General features: G+C 38.0%; 1 protein-coding gene across 1 annotated transcript; it reads left to right on the forward strand.

The window, feature by feature from the left end:
• Positions 1 to 1,972: 1,972 nt before the first annotated feature.
• Positions 1,973 to 18,685, forward strand: cfap77 (cilia and flagella associated protein 77). Its single transcript, XM_067408158.1, has 7 exons — positions 1,973 to 2,125; positions 2,314 to 2,394; positions 10,212 to 10,311; positions 11,954 to 12,182; positions 15,645 to 15,750; positions 15,855 to 15,956; positions 18,563 to 18,685. Exons 2-7 carry the CDS (start codon positions 2,332 to 2,334, stop codon positions 18,683 to 18,685), a joined length of 723 nt encoding a protein of 240 aa, XP_067264259.1. The 5' UTR covers positions 1,973 to 2,125; positions 2,314 to 2,331.
• The last annotated feature ends 273 nt before the right edge of the window (positions 18,686 to 18,958 follow it).

Consider the following 18,958-nt stretch of genomic DNA (forward strand, 5'->3'; position numbering starts at 1 on the left):
TCATTAAACGTTTCCTTAACAAACATGAAAATTGATACATAAATGGATAATCATAAAATATATCATCTTAAACTACTACCAGTTAACACCAAGTCATGTATTCATTTATTTATTCTATAGTCCTGGACACCTATATCTTATAACCATTTAATTTTAACTTGTAAAACCATCCATCATTTACCAAAGATAGCTTTTAAATATTGCACAGTCTGACCTGGGGATGAACAAATGGATCAAGGCTGTGTAAGAGGATCCTCCACCGGCAGTAGAATTTGCACACTGAAATCTGTAACAGTCAACCACGGGAGGCAATCGCCAAACTGAACGCTGAAATCTGTAACAGTCCGTCACAGGAGGTAGTCAGCCCGTGCACAGAGACCCAGAAGTGGCAGGCCGCACACTGAAGCCGAAGGATCGACGCTAACTTCGGTAAGGTGGACTTATAGGCCACGTTTTCACTGTAACTACTGGCTGGTTATTAAACAGTCCACGATTCCAAAGTACTGATGTCCATGCATTTTATTTGTTATGGAACACCGTGAAAACTAGACACAAACAAAACAACAACAAAGTTTTACACATAACATCACTAAACCACAAATCAAATAAAGAATATGCAAAATATTATATTTTTTTTAACCGTGTATGCCTGGTAACCAGCAGTAGACTAATCAGGAGTACTAACATGCTTGTCTGAATTCATGCATCGCCATACTGTTGGCGCCAATACTTCCAGGTGAAATAAATCAGGAAAAGTCACATAACACATTCAGCTGGTAGATAACTGAATTTAACAACAATAAAGTACAATACATAAAGTTAAATACATAATTACCAGATCATAAAAAAATAAACCTTTTAAAAATTAATAAAGCCATACATAACCCACAGCTGACCCATCAGCATCAGCTACACCTGTGCTTTCCATTCTGTGACAGTTGAGCTAGAAAAATAAAGATGGCGTCCGAAGGTTGCGTTTGCTGCTCAGTTTGTGTATAAATGTACGATTTTGATCAACATATTTCAATTTTGATATAATTTCTATCGAGAAATTACCATAGTAATTAAATATTTGTTTAGTTCTCACCAAAGCTCGCGCTATATTGCTGTAGATCATTAAACTGTTACACTGCCTCAGAAGTCTGGCCGAAATCAATTTCGTGAGGTGCCTTCATGCACAAATGCTGCCGTACAAGTCATTCTCTTATAAGATAGCGAGGCAGCAAGACAGCTACCTAGGTTTTCGGACGCAGCCTACGTTATCAAACAGCTAATGTTGCACAAACCATGTTCCCATTCAGAGTCAGATATTCTTAGAAATGCTTTGAACAATTTAGTACGTCAGTGGAGAAAGGGGTTACATCGTAATAATATACATTATATACATAATTCATATGTTGCTAAATGTTTTTCCATATCAAAAGAAAAATAGACCGTAGTAACCTGGCTTCTCTTGAGACACCTCAAAATTAGGAAACACTTTTTTTGTTCCGCAGAGACCTCCTATAATTTTAGGATCAAATATTCCTAACCCTAATGGGCAGTTGTGGCCTAAGAGTCGGACTTCTCAGTATGTAACGTTAGGTGGGGTAGTGAATGAACAGCACCGTGTTCAATTCTCACTGCTGTGTGTGTGCGCACTTGGATGGGTGAAGCAGAGCACAAATTTCGAGTATGGGACACCACACTTGGCTACACGTCACTTTACTCCTCGCGTGTTGTGGGGTCTTTGCATATGCTGCCCTCTATTGTACTGGAGGCGCGATCATGGCCGGTTAACACAACGAATTAAGAATGAGCTTGGAATTTTGGTTATATGGAGTTAATATATATATCACTATAAATACAAATAGTTAATTAATGTTTTTTAAACTAACAGTTATCGTCAATGATAACAGTATGATACTCGGGCTTGCAGAGCAGAAGCGTCCCATCTCCATGACAACGAAACACAACCAGAGGGAAGGTTTGCCTCACGGCCTGTGAAATCGCTGAAACCGTTTGTAACTCTGGTGTATTTTAGTGCCTTTGAACTGAAATTACCACAACAAGGTTCAGCAAGGATTGTTTATCCACAAAATCCTTCCGTGAACCGTATTTTTCAAGGTGTCATCTTTCCCAACAGGTTAGATATCTTCTTTCAAATAATACGTTAGCTCTAACATACGACAAAATATGTCATAGCTGATAACTCGGCGACGTTGTTTTCGATAATATAATCTCTATGTCCTATAGTAATTGTTATTTATTTATTTTTTGACAAATAATCATATAGTATTGGCCTAATGATCTATAATATTTGTATTTTACCAGAGGCTCAACGAATCAGAGATGGAAAGTCCTCGTGTTGGTGTGGTGAGAGAGTCTATGCTGCATCGTCCTCTATTAATTAAGGTCAGGACTGATATCGATGGATTTGACTTCATTGAACTAACAACTATGTAACCTTATTTCTCTGCATAGCACCATATATTAATTATTTTAGGCCCTACAATTAATATTCTCCCAAACAAATAATCAGTCTTTATGCGTTTCACAAATTAATGCTGAAATCATTCACCGTATTGTTTGGAAACACAACTAAACAACGCCATAACTAAAATGACCACTAGATGGCAGAGATAGTCTCGGAATAAATCTCACCATGATATGCCTTTGATCTAGACCAGCGTTTCTCCGCAATGTCCCTGGAATACCACAGCAGGACTGCACATTTCGGGTGTCTGCTTTATCTCACACACACCGTTCAGGTCACGTAGCACTAATACTAATAAGCTAAAAGTATAAAATGCTCACAGTTTTCACAGTGATGCCACAGAAGAACTTTAAATGAATTCATTTCATTGGTTCTTCCTAGAGCCAAAGATGCCAACATAGAACTTTTATTTTTAAGAGAATGCGGTACTGAGATTTGAGGAATGGGTGTTTTTCTCTGCCTTCTCCTCTAGTGAACCCTCTTTGTTAGACCCAGCGCAAGCCTCGAATCTTTAACTAAGTACTTCCAGCGTATCTTTCATCTAATTCTGCTTCATTTCAACTTCATCAAGTCTTCCATTGGAGCAGAAGGGAGAATGAAATGAACCTGCACAATCCTCAACGTTTCTCCTCTCCTCTTGCTCCCATGGCCTTTCTCTTTTCACACTCATCCAATCATCCTGTCCATCCCTGCTGGGATAAGAGGCCTCCGTTAGGCCTTTGCTTGCTCTCACCCCTCCTTTCTTTCTAATGTTCTCTAGGGTTATTTGATATGCCCCTTTTGACTGATGCAGAAAATAGGATTACTGTATTTAAATGACTATGATAATGAACTGCGTGCATGTTCCCATAGTCCCTCGAGATCAAGGATTTCTCATTCTTTTTCATTGTAAGCAGTCATAGCTACAGGTTTTGGCAATGCGCTGGAACAATGACAGAGTCATCTGTGAGGATTTAAGCTTTTGTTCTTGTGGCGTTGCCTGATGTTGCTCTATTTCTTCCCTCTCGTGCATCTAGTTTTGAGAGCTGTAGGTTCGAACGTTCACCCTCATCCTCCTTCAATCAGCGGAGGCTGTCTTTGCCTGCTTGCTATGTAACGGGAGACTCGTGAAAGGCTCATATTCATTAAGAAATAGGCCAACTGCAGCAAGTCCCTTGTGCTGAGAGCATCTCTTGTCGGCCTGCACAGCAGTTCATCATCGCAGGAGTTTTCTCTGCTTATGCAGGGCTGATGTATGGCTGTCCCGTGGGGAAAAGGGACATATATCTTAGTAATGTGCTAATGGGCCTCAAAATGAAAAGGAGATGAATTAGTCTGCATCTATACTTCATGAAGCTTTAACATCCATAGAACCTTTCCGCTGCACAAAAGGTTCTTTACAGTTGAAAAAGGTTCTTCAGATTATTAAAATGTTCTTCACACACACACACACACACACACACACACACACACACACACACACACACACACACACACACACAAAGGTTTGTTTAAGAACTATTCACTTCTATGGCATCGCTGCAAAACCCCCTTTTGGAACTTTTATTTTCAAGAGTGTAGAACCGAGCACCCTGAGAGCCATTTGTGACCAAAAAGTTAATGGTGAGAAAAGTACAAAAAAGGCCTCTCCTCTTCTTTCCTCTCCTCTTGTTAATTCCTTTTTGATGAGGCATGGCCAATAAATCCTGTTTTCATGCCTGTATTCCCTGATGACCAGTAAATTAGAGATCAGGGGAGCAGATTTGGGGCTTTTGTTGTTCTCTGGTGTCTGAGAGAGACCTGCTGTGCAGCAGGCTGGCTGGGCCCTATTCACAGTCCCCTCTTCCCACTCATTACCATTCACTTCATTCAGCCTATGTAGCTAATGTTAGACACACGGCAATCTGTGGTTCATTCTTAAGCAGTTCTATACTGTAGCCGATACTTGCCTGCAGCGCAAATTTATTATGTATATGCGGTCTGGCCTAAAGCTTGTTTTGCCTGAATTAAACTTCAGTGTATAAAATTTTAAAATATCTTTTGAAGGCTCAGGGTGCTTTAAAAAGCATTATCAGAGTGTGAGATTTGGCAAATGAAGCTAAAAATTTTATACAGTTGCCTACTGACTTTAATTGGCCTGTGGAATTTATTTGAATTGCAAAGGATCTGGCCCCCGACCTTGACCTCCACCCACCTCAGCTGTACATCGGGATCTACAGTTAGGCCCACGCATACAGTGCTTCATAAACCACAACTCTGCAAGGTGCTTTAGCTTCCACGCGGTCGCTGTAGCAACATAGGTCCTTATTATTAATGGGATCCAGCTGGGACCACTGTAAACACAAGCACAGAGAGACAGATACATAACCATGAACCCAATACATAACTGGAAAGTGCTTGCATAATAGATTAATGTAAATGAGATATGTAAAGAGACCTTTGGCATATGTAGCCTGTCAAAACGGGGGCTGTATACATTTATTTATGGATTAATGGAATGAAAATGCATATATAATTCTTGTCCATGTTCAGTTGCTAACTATTTATGTTATCTATATCTTAGGGGTTTAACGATAACCTCATGTCATGATTCGATACATATCACGATACTGAACTCACGATACGATATTATTGTTATACTCCAAGACATATGGTAAACGGTTAACAAAAAAATGTACTTTTGATTAAAAAGCTACATTTTTGTATTATATTGGGAGTGGAAGTGAATAGGCTTGGACTTGGTGCTGGTAATCCAATACACAGGACAATGGTGACACCAGAATAAAAATATACATGATTCTGTAGCTGAAAATACAGAATTATTTTAGACAAGTATGCTTGCACTCTGTCACTGACTAGATATATTTAAAATAATGTAGGCCACTTTTTACTGGTAAGACTTTTTGGCATTATCAGGACCCACAAATATTCCCCTATTGCTTTATTATACATTATATTTAACATTATATAGGCCTAGTAGTTGAATGTAGTACTGACACTAAAACTCTGTAAACTTTCGTTTTGGGTGAACTATACACATTACATAATGTCACTATCCATGATACATATTGTTGCATTTTTATATTGTGACACTATATATTGTTACACCCCTACTATATCCATTTACTAACAGCTGGGTCAAAGACAAATAAGGAAAAATCTAAGTTCTTAAGGCCCGTTCACATCAAGGACAATATATATAACGATTTAGTTCTAAAAATTGTTCTAAATATAAAGAATAGCAGAATCCACACACCACAACTATAATGATAACGGCAGAGAAACAATATTCTTGCTTGGAATCACTTTCAGAACGACTCTTACTCTGTTAAACAATAAAAACATTGACAGCCAATCAGAATACATCCTGCTTACAGAGTTTGAGCATTTAAAGCAACAACATAACTGCATTGCGCACTTAGAATAAACAGAACAATATCGTCCATTGGTGTGGACGCTAATTTAGTTATCGTAAAAAGTTTGATACCATTTTCAAAAGAGATTAAATTTAATGACTTTGTCGCATCACAACACTTTGTATAATAAAATAATAAAATATTATGGCAAACTACTTTCATTCTTTTAATTTAGGTTTTTATTTTTGTTTTGTTTTTTGTAATTATTATGATATTGGGACAGTTTTACCACCCTGATATTGGTTACTTTATACTCCCCAAAAAATATAATTTAAAACATGCTATACGTAGCATGCAAAGTAATTGTATGTACACTACTGTTCAAAACTTTGAAATCAGAAAAACAGTAATTGCGAAATCATTACAATGGAGAACAGTTTTCTAGTTTTAAAATGTATGTACGTTTTAAAATGTAACCTGTGCTGGTAAAGCTGATTAAAATGCCTGTGATGGTAAAGCATGCATTTTCAGCAGCCATTACTGCACACGTCACATGATCCTTTAGAATGCATTCTAATATGCTGATTTGCTGCTCCGGAGACTTTTCTTCAATGTTGAAAACATTTGTGGTGCTTTATATTTTTTCAGGATTCATTGATAAATAAAAAGTTCCAAAGAACAGCATTTATTTGAAATAGGCATCTTTTGTAACACTGTAAATGTCTTTACTGCCTTTTTATTTACTGTGTCCTTGCTGAATATTAATTTCTTTACAAAATGACTCCATACTTAAAAAAAGTCACTGATCCAGCTGCATGTACAATTTTAATCCAGGTTGAGGGCAGCTTGAATCCTTGGACATGTCTAATTACTGTACTGCTTTTTCACATGGTTTATGCAGTTTGCGATCCTATTTTTATTAAACACACCCACACGTACATCCTTAAGCATACATACACCTAAAGAGGTAGGATAACACTCATCTGCATTGAAGAAGGGTAGCACAAGCTTGCCCAGACACATGCTCCCAATTAGCTGGCCCTCTTTATGGAAATGCCTCATCAATTATACCCAAAGCTTCAGGATTTGCCACACATAAAGAGAGTTAGCATCTTAATAACCAGCCAGACTATAGAGGAGATGAGATGAATGTGCGTGTATGTTTGCGTTGCACATATGTGCGCATTGACATTCTGGGGGTTTTAGATATTAATTTAGAGTTGACGGATTTAGCCAGAAAAGAGAAAAGCTGTGATCTGATGAGAAAGTTATGGGTTATGATTCCACTTCCTCGCCCCTCAGCATTTTTGATCTAATTCTTTTTAATAAATGTATTTTTTTAGCTGACTTAAACATATTGACATTTCCCAGATCCCCTTCTAGTACATTATGATTATAGACCATGGTTCCTTCTCTGCTTCTTTATAACAGCGACTATATTTAAATTCTCTCCTCATGAATTGTATCAGATCACACAGCGACAAAGATACAGATTCTTTCTAGCGCTTTCCCACTTTCACTTTCTCTCTGCCATTCATTCTCTCAATTTAGCTTAGTAGAGATGAAGAGATTAATTTTAAGCCAATGTGCCCGCTGTCCTGTAATCAGGCACCAGATGGCGCTGAACCGAGCTGGAAGAGCAGGATAATAATTAGTGGAGACAGTTCGGTGAGCATTACTGCCATTATCCTCTAATCATCATCATGGGCACTTTTATTTGTAAGTCTGACAGAGGAACTCACGGCAAAGCTGTCTGTCAGCGCCGATGAGATGAGATGATCAGGCCTGGCTCACAATTCTCCATGCTGCTGCCTGACAAGATTAAACCGGTTCCAGTGGGACAGCGCAAACCTAGTAGGTCTTGGACAGGAGGTGCAGACCAGTTTTATCCAGAAGCTTCCTCTCTGAAATTTGTGTAAATCTAGTAGCAAGGCTGTCGGGAATGATGTCTGGGTGAGATTTAGGAGAGAAAAAAGACAAATACCACATGGTATTCGCTTAGAGACAACATCTGAGAAAAAGCAACTTGTGCAAGTGTTCAAACAGGACCGGCGACGGGACTGAAAAGTGCAGTGATAGACTCTCAGGGTCAGCGCTAAGCTAATCTCTGCAGCTCAAGCGAAATCCTAAAAGCACACATGAGCAAGAGAGACACAAAAGGACGGTGAAATTAAAGCACGGGTGCCTGAATAGACTGAAGGGGTCTCCTTAGTAAGAGATGATTATGTCCCCCTGTTCTCTGTCTCTTTTAGCCTGTGCGAATAATCTGCTCCCGCTGACCCTCGTGTAGCCTCTCCTGAAGCTGCCCTATTCTCATGCCGGCCCCAGGTTCATTCAGCAGGTCCATGCCTGGTTAATGAAAACACAATATAGAGACAGATCACCAATAAATGACAATATAAAAGGAGCTTTTGCTTAACATAATCCTTCGCCCGACTTGCCTTTTCTCTTGTCCCCTTCTCTTTCAGCCCTTTTATTGTGAATGAAAGGCCCAATAATGTTTTGAGGGGTCTGATTAGCCGTTTTACGCCAGCGGTCAACACGTTCCTTCAGGCATCTCTAAGTGATCTCCTCAAAACAATCTGCAGATTAAAATTGTGAAGGGGATTAAAGGGCTGGCCGAGAAGCCTGGTGGCACTTACTCAAAAGATTGGCACTTTTAAGAAACGTTTGATACGTTTCAGCAGATATGTTAACTAGAGGTTGGGTGTCTGTGAGTTAAAAGGCCAAAAAAAGATTTAGGATATCTCAATTTGGTCATACTTAGGGATTCGCCATTAAAAAAAAAGAGCCGAGTTTGGCAGTTGTATTCGCTTTTTGGAGGGCTTTACTTGCCCAGCATGATTGGTGGGGGTCCAGTGACAAATATCTTTCAAATCCATTTTTCAGCGTAGACTATTCAAAGCTCAGAATGAAGGATTGAGGGTTTTTAAACAAGAATTAAGTCTTTAGAACACAGCAAACACACAGAGATCTCCAGAGATGATGACAGACTCACCACGCTAATTCTTTTCTCCTTCCAAAAATCGCATACGGCAGCGTGAGGAGAAGCGCCGACATGAATGTAACTCTGTGACTGACACATGAGCACACCTCCCTCATGTTCCATCAAAGATCAAAGATATGTGCTTGTGGAATGCTCAGGCACCATATTCCACAGATCACTTTTGATACATCCGGTTGTCACCTTTGCCGTGGTTTGATTCTCAATTTTCCACCTTTTCGAAGCTAAGCTGCTCTTAAAACAGGGCTTTGAGCTGTTTAACAGAGCTCAGAGAAAAATAGTGGGCTTTTCTTTTGCCCCACGAGAGATTCTTTTCGAGTAGATGATGATAGGGGGTAAATCCCCCCGCCCACCCCCCCAACACACATGGCAAGATAAATGTTGCCTTTTTCAACACTTTAGCTGTCACTCATCTTACAGTTATGACTCTGGAGACATAAATCATACTTTACATGAACTGACTGGACTACATTGTGTTAGTGATTCAGACTGAGTCCTGACTGAAGAAATCAGCCATCAAGATCACTCGCATCAACGTTCAATGGGAATTCGTTTTTACTGAGCTGCCAGACGCCGCAGTCATTTGGGCTTCTTTTGCGGCATGTTTTATGGTAATAAGTTTGTGCATAATTATGATTTTATTAATAGACACAATCAGATGCTTTTGGTGTGCTAGAATTTGAAGGTATGGGTCGAAAAACTGCCTGTCAATCAAGAAATCAGCTGCCACTCTAGAGGTCCATAAAACTTTGACATTGCGATGCATGCATTGTCTTGCGCCGTTAAATGCTTCAGTTTAACAGCGCTTTTATTGTGGTGATGTAATTGATGCTGATTGACAGTTTGATTGACAGTGTATAGGTTCAGAAAAAAAAAAATTGTTGTGAGAAAATAGAGCTACTGTTCTCTGTCAGTAAATATACACATAAAACAGTCTTTGGAGAGAAAACTATATGTAATTAAATGTATTTTAAAAAATTTATTTAATTTTAATTTACATTTAGAATCGGAATCAGAGAATTCATTGCCTATTTATTTGACAAGACAGGTTATAAAATAAAATAAGTGAATAAAATGTATATAAATACTAACTATATAGATATATGTATGTACAAAATAATCTATAGATACAGTTATGCGAGGGAATGCGAATAAGGAAAGTGGTTGGATATGTCAAATAAATTCAAGTATAAAATATGATTATGATATGATTAATATTATTATTGCACAGTGGGGAGAACTTGGGGGAATTTTTAACTGTTCATGAAGTAGAAAAAAAAATTTATAAAAAAAAAAAATTTAATTAAAAACATAAGGACACTATTCATGAAATAGTTTTAGTATTATAGTAGTAATACTAAACAGTATTTATCTCAGTCCTGTGTGTTCTTTATAGCCAGCTCTTGGAAAGGTCAAGTCAAGAGGTTTGTCCTGTCCAGGACCTGACTTTGTTTTTGGGACGGCGACCACAGTTCAGGATGGAGGAGTGCCAGAGGGTAAGTGGCAAGACAATTTTGTAAAATTGACACTGGAGTAGTTCTAAATTTGCCTTTAAAACTTTAACACTGTTGGCTTTACATTGAAAACATTATTATGATACCACCATTATAAAGCTACATCTACACTAACTCAAAACCTTTTGTTTATGAGACACCACACCCGTTCCCCATCAACTCTTGTCACAGGATGATGTCACAGTGCGTTTTCTTGAGTAAGTGTCCCCTCAGGCGCTTAGCCTGTGCTGTCAGTGCGCATACTAAACTCTGCCTGGCTTCTGCACTGGCTCCCCTGTCTCACACTTTAATTATGCACTTCCAACGGACGACAGGCAGTGACTGCAAGTGTCAAGCCCTTATACAGTCCCATGAACTATGATGCAGTTACCCTGTCATGCTTATCTAAGCTTACTCATCACAAATCCTAATGTAACTATTATTTCAGAAAACACCCTAAATTGATCTCTGCTTGGTTTTGAACATGTCAGCCAGAGCCCTGCTGGAGCCTGTGCCCTACTGTTATTTACCTGGTGCCAGAGAAATGCGCTGCCAGTCACCAAAGCCATTGAACAGTTTTGTGTTTTCTCTTGTTGATCTGTCTATGACTGTCTAATAGTTTGAATACTGCTAATATTTCTAAATGAAGTGTTCCAAAGAAGGTAAAAGTATAATGAGTTTTTTTAAACTCCAACTAAAGTATTTTAATTAAGTTGTTTTATAGTGTACTCTACCTATCTAGTATAGTAGTATTTCTAGTAATCCTAAAGACCTTGCATAAACTGGTTCAGGTGTGTTTAATTTAGGGTTGAGCTAAAGTTTGCAGGAGAGTGGCCCTCCAGGAACTGGGTTTGACACCCCTGGTCTTTTGGTAAACTAAAATATTACTTATTTATGCCAATAAAACCAGCTGCGACACTGTAAGAAAAAGTATTTTGTCTTGTTTCTAAGTGAAAATATCCATAGCATTTTAACTCTCAGTATTCCGGTAGAGACAGTTGGCAGACCATTTTTATTGCTTTTTCCCTTATCACATATTTTAGTAATCATCATAAATGAGGTATCATTCAAAGGCTCAAAATTCATCCTGTGATAACCGTTTTGAAATTACCATGGTAAAGGTACTTTAAAACCTTCTAGTGGGCACGATTTGTGTGATATCAATTTCAAATTGGGAACATAACTTAGATAGACATATGGTTTTGATTTTCTAGTGATTATTGAGTTCAAATTATTTTGTAAAATAGATATATAAGCTCAAAAAGGGGGGTGACAGGTTAAAACAAGATAAGACTTGTTTTCAGTGAATATTTCTTGAATTACATTTTTCTAACCCTGTTGGCAAATAGTTTCTCGTTTTACACATAAATCTAACAATGTTATTACATAAATGTAAATGTTATTACATTTATGCTTAATATTCAAGATAAATCTTCTGAAAACAAGTCTTTGTATCTTATGCATTTTTGCTTCTCAAGTAAATTTAAGGATGTTTTGATATTAAGGACAAACAAGACAAAAATACTGATTATAAAACATTGTAGTGTAATCCTTCTCCTCAGGAATTTTGTGTGATGAACTGAATGGATTAATGGAGTCTTTCTTTTTCATAGTATTTTCATACTGTGATTTCTCTCTCTTTTAGCTATCTCCAGCTGGCGCACTCACACTATGTCTACCAGAAACAGGGCGGCTGAGAGGGATTTTATCGCCCTTAACCGAGAAGGGGTCAAGTCAGGCTTGGTTACTGCTAAAGAGCTGCAGCAGTACCGTGCCACCCACGACATTCGGCGCCAGCCTTTGACCAGAGAGGGGTTTCGCAGATCTGCCCCACCTCGCATACCACCAGATGCTTCATTTGGCATTTCTAACAGGTGAGTGTAGTTGTGTTCACTATAATGAGATCACTTGTGTTCACTATAATGTCTCAGTCGCAATCATTGTTAGCTTGTCTTAAGAGTCTCAACCAAAACTGTGCTGAGAGGAATCGGAAAGAAGCAAACCGTTAGTCATAATGAAAACCATCGTTAACATTTTTAAAGGAAAATATTAATACTACTATTCCTATTAGTTAGGCTGTTACTACATAATTTGAAATCTCAATAATAATTTTTTATAAAGAGGAATAAACCGATTTTACTGATATGCATCTTAATGACACCTCCTTGTGTCTTTGGCTCTTTCTCACTGTCTGTTTACATCTTCCACGCACATACACACACGCTCGCATCAGATATAGGTAGTGAATCAAAACATTCAAAAACACTTGGAATTTATCGTCAGCCACAAAGCCTTGTCTATAAAATTTCAATAAAAGTTGTTCAGAACATAAGAGGGATACATTCAGGAGCATATCAGGCATCATAAACCATTATATTTTAGATATTAATTTGAGATATTTTCCATATTTAATAATTAATTCTATTTCTTACAATCATAATCATTTTTGGAAAATTATTTGGAAAAGAATCATATTTTAAGAATGACAGTGTGCCCACATAATCTTTAAGCAAAATATCTTCCCCTCCCTCTTGCAGTGATATCTTCTCTTCTCTGATGACGTGAGGGCGGGACAACCTGTCACTCAAATGAGATCACAGCGATAACAAACCAACCATCCAATCTATTCTCGATGGACAAAATCATGTCCCGCCCGAAATTTTTTCTTGTTTAAGAAGACGTCTCACTGTGAGATACGTCAGAATAGGGAAGAAAAAACTATCACAACTTCAGTTTCATGCTGACTTTAATTCAAAGTTTTACTTTTGGCATTTCTTTGTAATTATTTTGTGAAATTCACTAGAAATTTCAGGGTGAAAATTGTTTTAAAGTAATTCCTACATCAATTTTTTTCAGTGTTATTAAACGGAATAGATCCTAATATGGCCATCACTCACTCACCAGCCTTTCAGCAAGCCATTTAGGACTCTAGGGTGAATATTGTCTCTTAAATAATATTCATAAGCCAGTCTGATAAGGCTTATAATGTGTCTCCCTCACTTCTCATATCGTTTTTTTCTTCCCTGGATATTTTGAGGGAGCAAATCTGTAAATAGGTGTAAGAACAGGACCATCTCTTACATCATTTTTGTGTAGAAATAAGACACGGGTGAGTCTTGATCAGTTTAGAAAGTGATTTGTTTCACTGGATGAGGCAAAAAGGAAAGACCAGAAAAGTAAAAGATATAGGAATGTGTATATCTGTAAGAAACAGAGAAAGAGGGAGAAGGAAGGAAGAGAGCACTCATCTTTGAGATCTGTGTCCATTGAGGTATGACACGAGCACTCTGCTGAGAGCAGAGCTAGGATTATTACAGCAGTCCGCTGTGCCACAAGCTCCCTTCACTCCTTCCTTCTGCCTTCCACCTGCTTTCTTTTTTGTTCTCTTCCTCTTGGGCCTTGATACTGTTGAAATGGAGCTGAATTATTTAACTGACAACACAGCTTTGTGTCCAGACTTTCTCTCTTTCACACACATGCACACACACACACTCACTTGATGTTGATACATCCAGTGTGAGAAGTGTTGGGTGAGAGTGTGTTTCAAGAACCAGTCAGGAGGAAGGAGGTCTGGAGCAATGAGAGGTAAGATCAGGGGTCCACAGGGACTTGTTTGGCCCTGCACTCTATCCATCAATTGCTGTTTGCCAATGCCACGGTCAGCCCTAATGAGGGTGTGCCTGGATCCTTGCACAAAATGTCACCATCCCCATACACACACATGAAATACAGCACGCACATACATACCAGAGCAACACTACTACATCTAGAGATGTCTATTCGAGTGTTGCTTTCACAACTTTACACCTGGAAGTCCAGGATCAAATGCCAGTGACTCCTCCCAGTGTAAGGATGACTGGATTGGGAATCTCTCTTAGCAGCCTATTTAAACTCATTAGGATGTTGAGCCGTTGATCACAAGGCCCAGATAGAATATACATCCACTTTTTTTGAATGAAGAAATAACACTAACAGCATGGTGTACATATTACTGGAGATTTTGAGTCTTATATACGTGACGTGGTGTGAAGATCAAGTATGGTAACACAATTTGTCCTCTGCATTTAACCCAAGTTAGTGCATACACATTAGGAGCAGTGAGTAGTGAACAAACACCCAGAGCAGTGGGCAGCTATTTTTGCTGCGGCACCTGGAGAGTGATTGGGGGTTAGGTGCCTTGCTCAAGGGCACCTCAGTTGTGGGCATTGAGGGTGGAAGAAAGCACAGCTCATTCACTCCTCCATTTTCGTAGGTATTGAGAATCAAACCCACAACCTTTTGTAACAAGTCTGACCCTCTAAATATTTGGCCACAACTGCCCGAGGCACGGGCTTACTAACATTGTGTTAACACTGTTATTATTTATACAGAGGCCACGTTCACAGAGAATATGGTTGCAAGTTCTGTTTTTGAAGGCTTAATATAGTTATGTTTATTTACGAGAGTGACAAATGCACAACACAACTCACACATGGTAATTTTCAGGGTTCACAATCCCCTTTTCGGCGAGCCACTGTTATGTGAATGGAACTGTACTGGAGTTGTCTGTTATGACGCTTGAAAAGGACCAAAAATAAGACTTTTCTTTATGCACACTGAATATGACATTTGCCGGATGTATTGTTTGTGTCTGCAGCTTACTCGTTCGTCTGCATGAACATGACATCTGTATCTATTGCAAGTGGGATGATAATTATATATATATATATATATATATATATATTCTCACTTTGTATTTTGTTTTGTTACATGGGTTTCCAGCACAACACCAGTTTAATGTTTTAGTAGCGCACCCACATGTAAAAAGTTTACAGAAAGAAAGATTATTCATGCTTTTTAAGACTGTTAGTAGATAAAAGAAATAAATTCATAATTTTCTGGCATAAATCTTGAATTTTAAATTATTTTTACTAAATGCTTTTTTCCCCTTGCCTTTATATATTAAAGGGATTGTCCTCTCAAAAATGAAAATTCTATCATCATGTTCATGTCATTCCAAATCTGTATGACTTTCTCTTTTTCCCACAGAACACAAAAGATATTTAAAGAATGTTGGTAACAAGTTTTGGTTACCATTTACTTCCATTATGTGGACAAAAACCAAATGTTTCTCAAAATATCTTCTTTTATGATCTACATTATAAAGAAAGTCATACAGATTTAGAACAACATGAGTGTGAGTAAATGATTTTCATTTTAAGTGAACTATCCCTTTAAATATATTGTTTAATAATTTGATTATGCATTTAAGTACCAAAACGAGTGTAAATCAGTTCCACAGAATTCCGCAGATTTAGATGCGTGCAACCTGAGAAAACTGTTTTGTTCCATTTCAGACCATCTACCCCAATCTCTGAGCTCATGGAGTACAAGTACGCTCAGAGATGGCTGGAAGAGCAGCAGGTCAAGGACAGAGCCCTACAGGCCCATCAGCATAAGAAGGTCTGTGGAGGATCTCGCAAAATCACTTTGATATTAACCTTTGCTGCAAAGAGAAAAGTCATTAAGCTGTAAGCATCTAGTGAAGCTGCCTCTTTTCTTCACAGGCTCAGCTTGGACGTATACAGGACACACGAACCTCCCTGCTCCGCAAGAGTCGGCCCTTGCCTGAGGCCCCGTCCACATGGAAACTACCTCGTTTCCAGCAGGTGAAAACTGAATCTCTAGGCTAATGTTTCTTCAACTCAATTAATTAGTGTACTTATTTTTAATTAATACATAATTATGTCATATTTGTGGCAACTTTTCAAAACGATATGCATTATTTTATTATATTTCTTTTTCATTCATTGGTTTAGTTGACTCGCACTGAAAAGATAACCAGGATCAGTGTACTGTGTGTATACATGGATGAGAGAGAGAGAGAGTGTGAGTGTGGTCCTCGTAAACCCTACCTTATGGAGACAAAATGTACGAATATACGAAATCCTTGTCGTTATGGGGAAATATTTTGGTCCCTAAAAGGAAAATGCTTATAATTAATACGAAGTGATGTTTTTTGAAAATGTAAAAATGCAGAAAGCTTTCTGTGATGTGTAGGTTTAGGGGATAGAATATAGTTTGTACAAAATAAGAATCATTATGTCTATGGAAAATACCCATAAACCATGAAAACATAAAAACATGTGTGTGTTGTGACAGTGTGACTCTAAAAGTCTACGCTGAAAGAAACAATATCTGCCTCAAGCCCTTACGATTGTTCACATGCACACTAACCCATTCAGTTCTGGTCCCTCTGCTAGCCTTAACGCAAAAGCATCAAGTAAATCAAAAGTGCTTTGTTTTTATTGGTCTTTTGCGTCGACAAGCAGACTACCAGCCTGACAGCTCTTCCTGTCAGCGGTGCATAAAAATTCTCCATTGACAATCCCCAATGCTTCCAATTATGAAGGAATCAGACTCCCGCTGAGCTAATGATGGCCCTTACACACATCCTAACACACCTTTACAAGCACTGACGGCAGAACGCCACAATACATATAATGCACTAGCCACAGTATTTATTTACGCAGGGCTCCATGATTAAAATAGATGCAAATACAACATAAATCATAATTTAGTCTTTCTGTAAAATCATTTAAAAGCCAGCTGAGAAAGCTTTGTGTTTTGTCCATATCATCCTTTTAGAGTGTGCGCTGCGTTTCTTGCACCAAACAATGAACAGGATTTTGCATACGATTCACGAAAAAATGACTCTTTTCAGTCGGTTATTTCCGATTTGTGAAGTATTTTCTTTAGGTTTGTGAGACTTTTTATTGACGTTGTTAATTTGTCAATGTGTGTAAATAAATATATATATATATTCACAACAGAGTTTTGTTGGATAAATGGATAATGTTATTCCAAAAAAACTAAATATATTATAAATAAAATATTGATTGAGAATAATATTTGTTGTAAAATCTGTATTTAAAACCACTAAAGTGTTCCTTCATCATAGCAAAGAGAAGTGACTGTTGTTAAAAGCAATTCTGCCAAACTAAAATAAATTTGGCTCCTAAATATTAAATTTAATATTTTCACACAAAAACATGATACATATATTTATTTGCACCATGACACATGGCTAAACATGCATATTATGCTTGTACTGTACATTGATATCTAATACTGCTAGTTTTCCTTTTAACTCTTTCTGTGCACTTCTCCTCCATCCTATTTTTTCCTCTCTGTCTGGATTTCCTCTGCAAATTACAACCCCCTCCCCAACCACACACACACACACCCCGTGGATGCCTGTCCTGTCGTCCACCCTCAGTCGGCTCTAATGAGGGAGGGAGAGTGTTATTTTGGTTGCACGCCTGCGCTAAATTCTCTCTTGTATGACAGCTGATGGAGAGAGAGAGGAGCGTTAACCTTATAAAAGATTTACCTCTGCTCATTACAGCCTGTCAAGTAGCTGTCCTGATAGCACCAGGTTCGACATTTGCATCCTTGACTCTCTTCTTCATTCTACACTCATTTTCTTCATTCCTGTTGTTTGTTTGTTTGTATTGTCACCTTCTCTTACATCTCTTTCATTCCACCTTTCTAGAGACGTGTGTTCCTCCTATTTAATTCAAAAAGGTTTGGAGGTGTCAAAAGTGTTTGTGGGAGGCAACGGATTTTTTAGGGAAGGAAAAAGATAAACAAGTAAATATATTTAAAACATGATGTGACACACCAGTAAAGTTTCATCGGGTTTTTGCTGTTCAGAAACATGCCATAAACACGAACTAGCCTTTGGAAGACGTTAAACGTATAAAATACATATTTGAAACCCCCTGGTGTACATATCTGCTGTTTTGAGCCATTGTTCAAATTATAAATATGCTGTGCCAACAAGTTCTATTATTTAATAGCTGTCAGTATACATTTTTATGTACCAGCTTAGATGCTACAGAAGTAAAATGTGGGCAAAGCGTCTCTGCTCCCTTTTACCGAGCTATGTTTTTTAATGTTCAACTATTCTGACTACACTTTTGTGTATCAAAACAGAATGCTTTCCATGTTCCAATAGTGCCATCCATGTTTCTTTCCTCTGTCATTCATATTTTTTTGTTTTCAATGTTGAACTGCAATAGGCCTCAATCTAGGATCTATCAATCTAAATCTCTAGGACAATTTATCAGATCAGATGATATTGTATGCTCATACAATATTTAAAACACTAGCGGACTGCAAGCCCCCTCTCTCTCTCTCTATCTATCTATCTATCTATCTATTATGTACAGCATAAAATTTCTGATATATAAAACGGACACTTATTCCGTAGGTGGGACCAGCTCTGGACACCTTTCGCGATCCTGAAGCCAGGAAGAAAGCCATGAGTACCCAATACTCAGAGTCTGCAAGCAGAAGAGGGATTCTGGGTCAAGGCATTTACACAGTGGATTAATTGAGCTAAGATTATTACATCTCTGTTTATATGACATCTTCTTGAAGTAATAATCTCTCAATAAAAAAAAATTGACAATTTGTTCTTCTGTTTTAATTTTGTCAAAACATATACACACACACACACACTATATATATATATATTAGTACATTTCTGACTATTTAAATAAATATATAATTCTACTAATGGTCTGATAATCATAATGATAAATCTGTCTATTTATATTAGTCCCTGGGATATCTGAGATTTCGGGTGGAGGGTCTCTGGGTCTGT

This window comes from Chanodichthys erythropterus, chromosome 13, assembly GCF_024489055.1.
Source record: "Chanodichthys erythropterus isolate Z2021 chromosome 13, ASM2448905v1, whole genome shotgun sequence".
Classification (NCBI taxonomy): domain Eukaryota; kingdom Metazoa; phylum Chordata; class Actinopteri; order Cypriniformes; family Xenocyprididae; genus Chanodichthys; species Chanodichthys erythropterus.

Bases quoted from the DNA above. Each gene is read 5' to 3' on its own strand.
- cfap77 (XM_067408158.1), top strand. From the start codon at position 2,332: ATGGAAAGTCCTCGTGTTGGTGTGGTGAGAGAGTCTATGCTGCATCGT. The intron at 2,395-10,211 runs GTCAGGACTGAT...TGTTCTTTATAG, and splicing joins ATCGTCCTCTATTAATTAAG to CCAGCTCTTGGAAAGGTCAA. The intron at 15,957-18,562 runs GTGAAAACTGAA...CTTATTCCGTAG, and splicing joins AACTACCTCGTTTCCAGCAG to GTGGGACCAGCTCTGGACAC.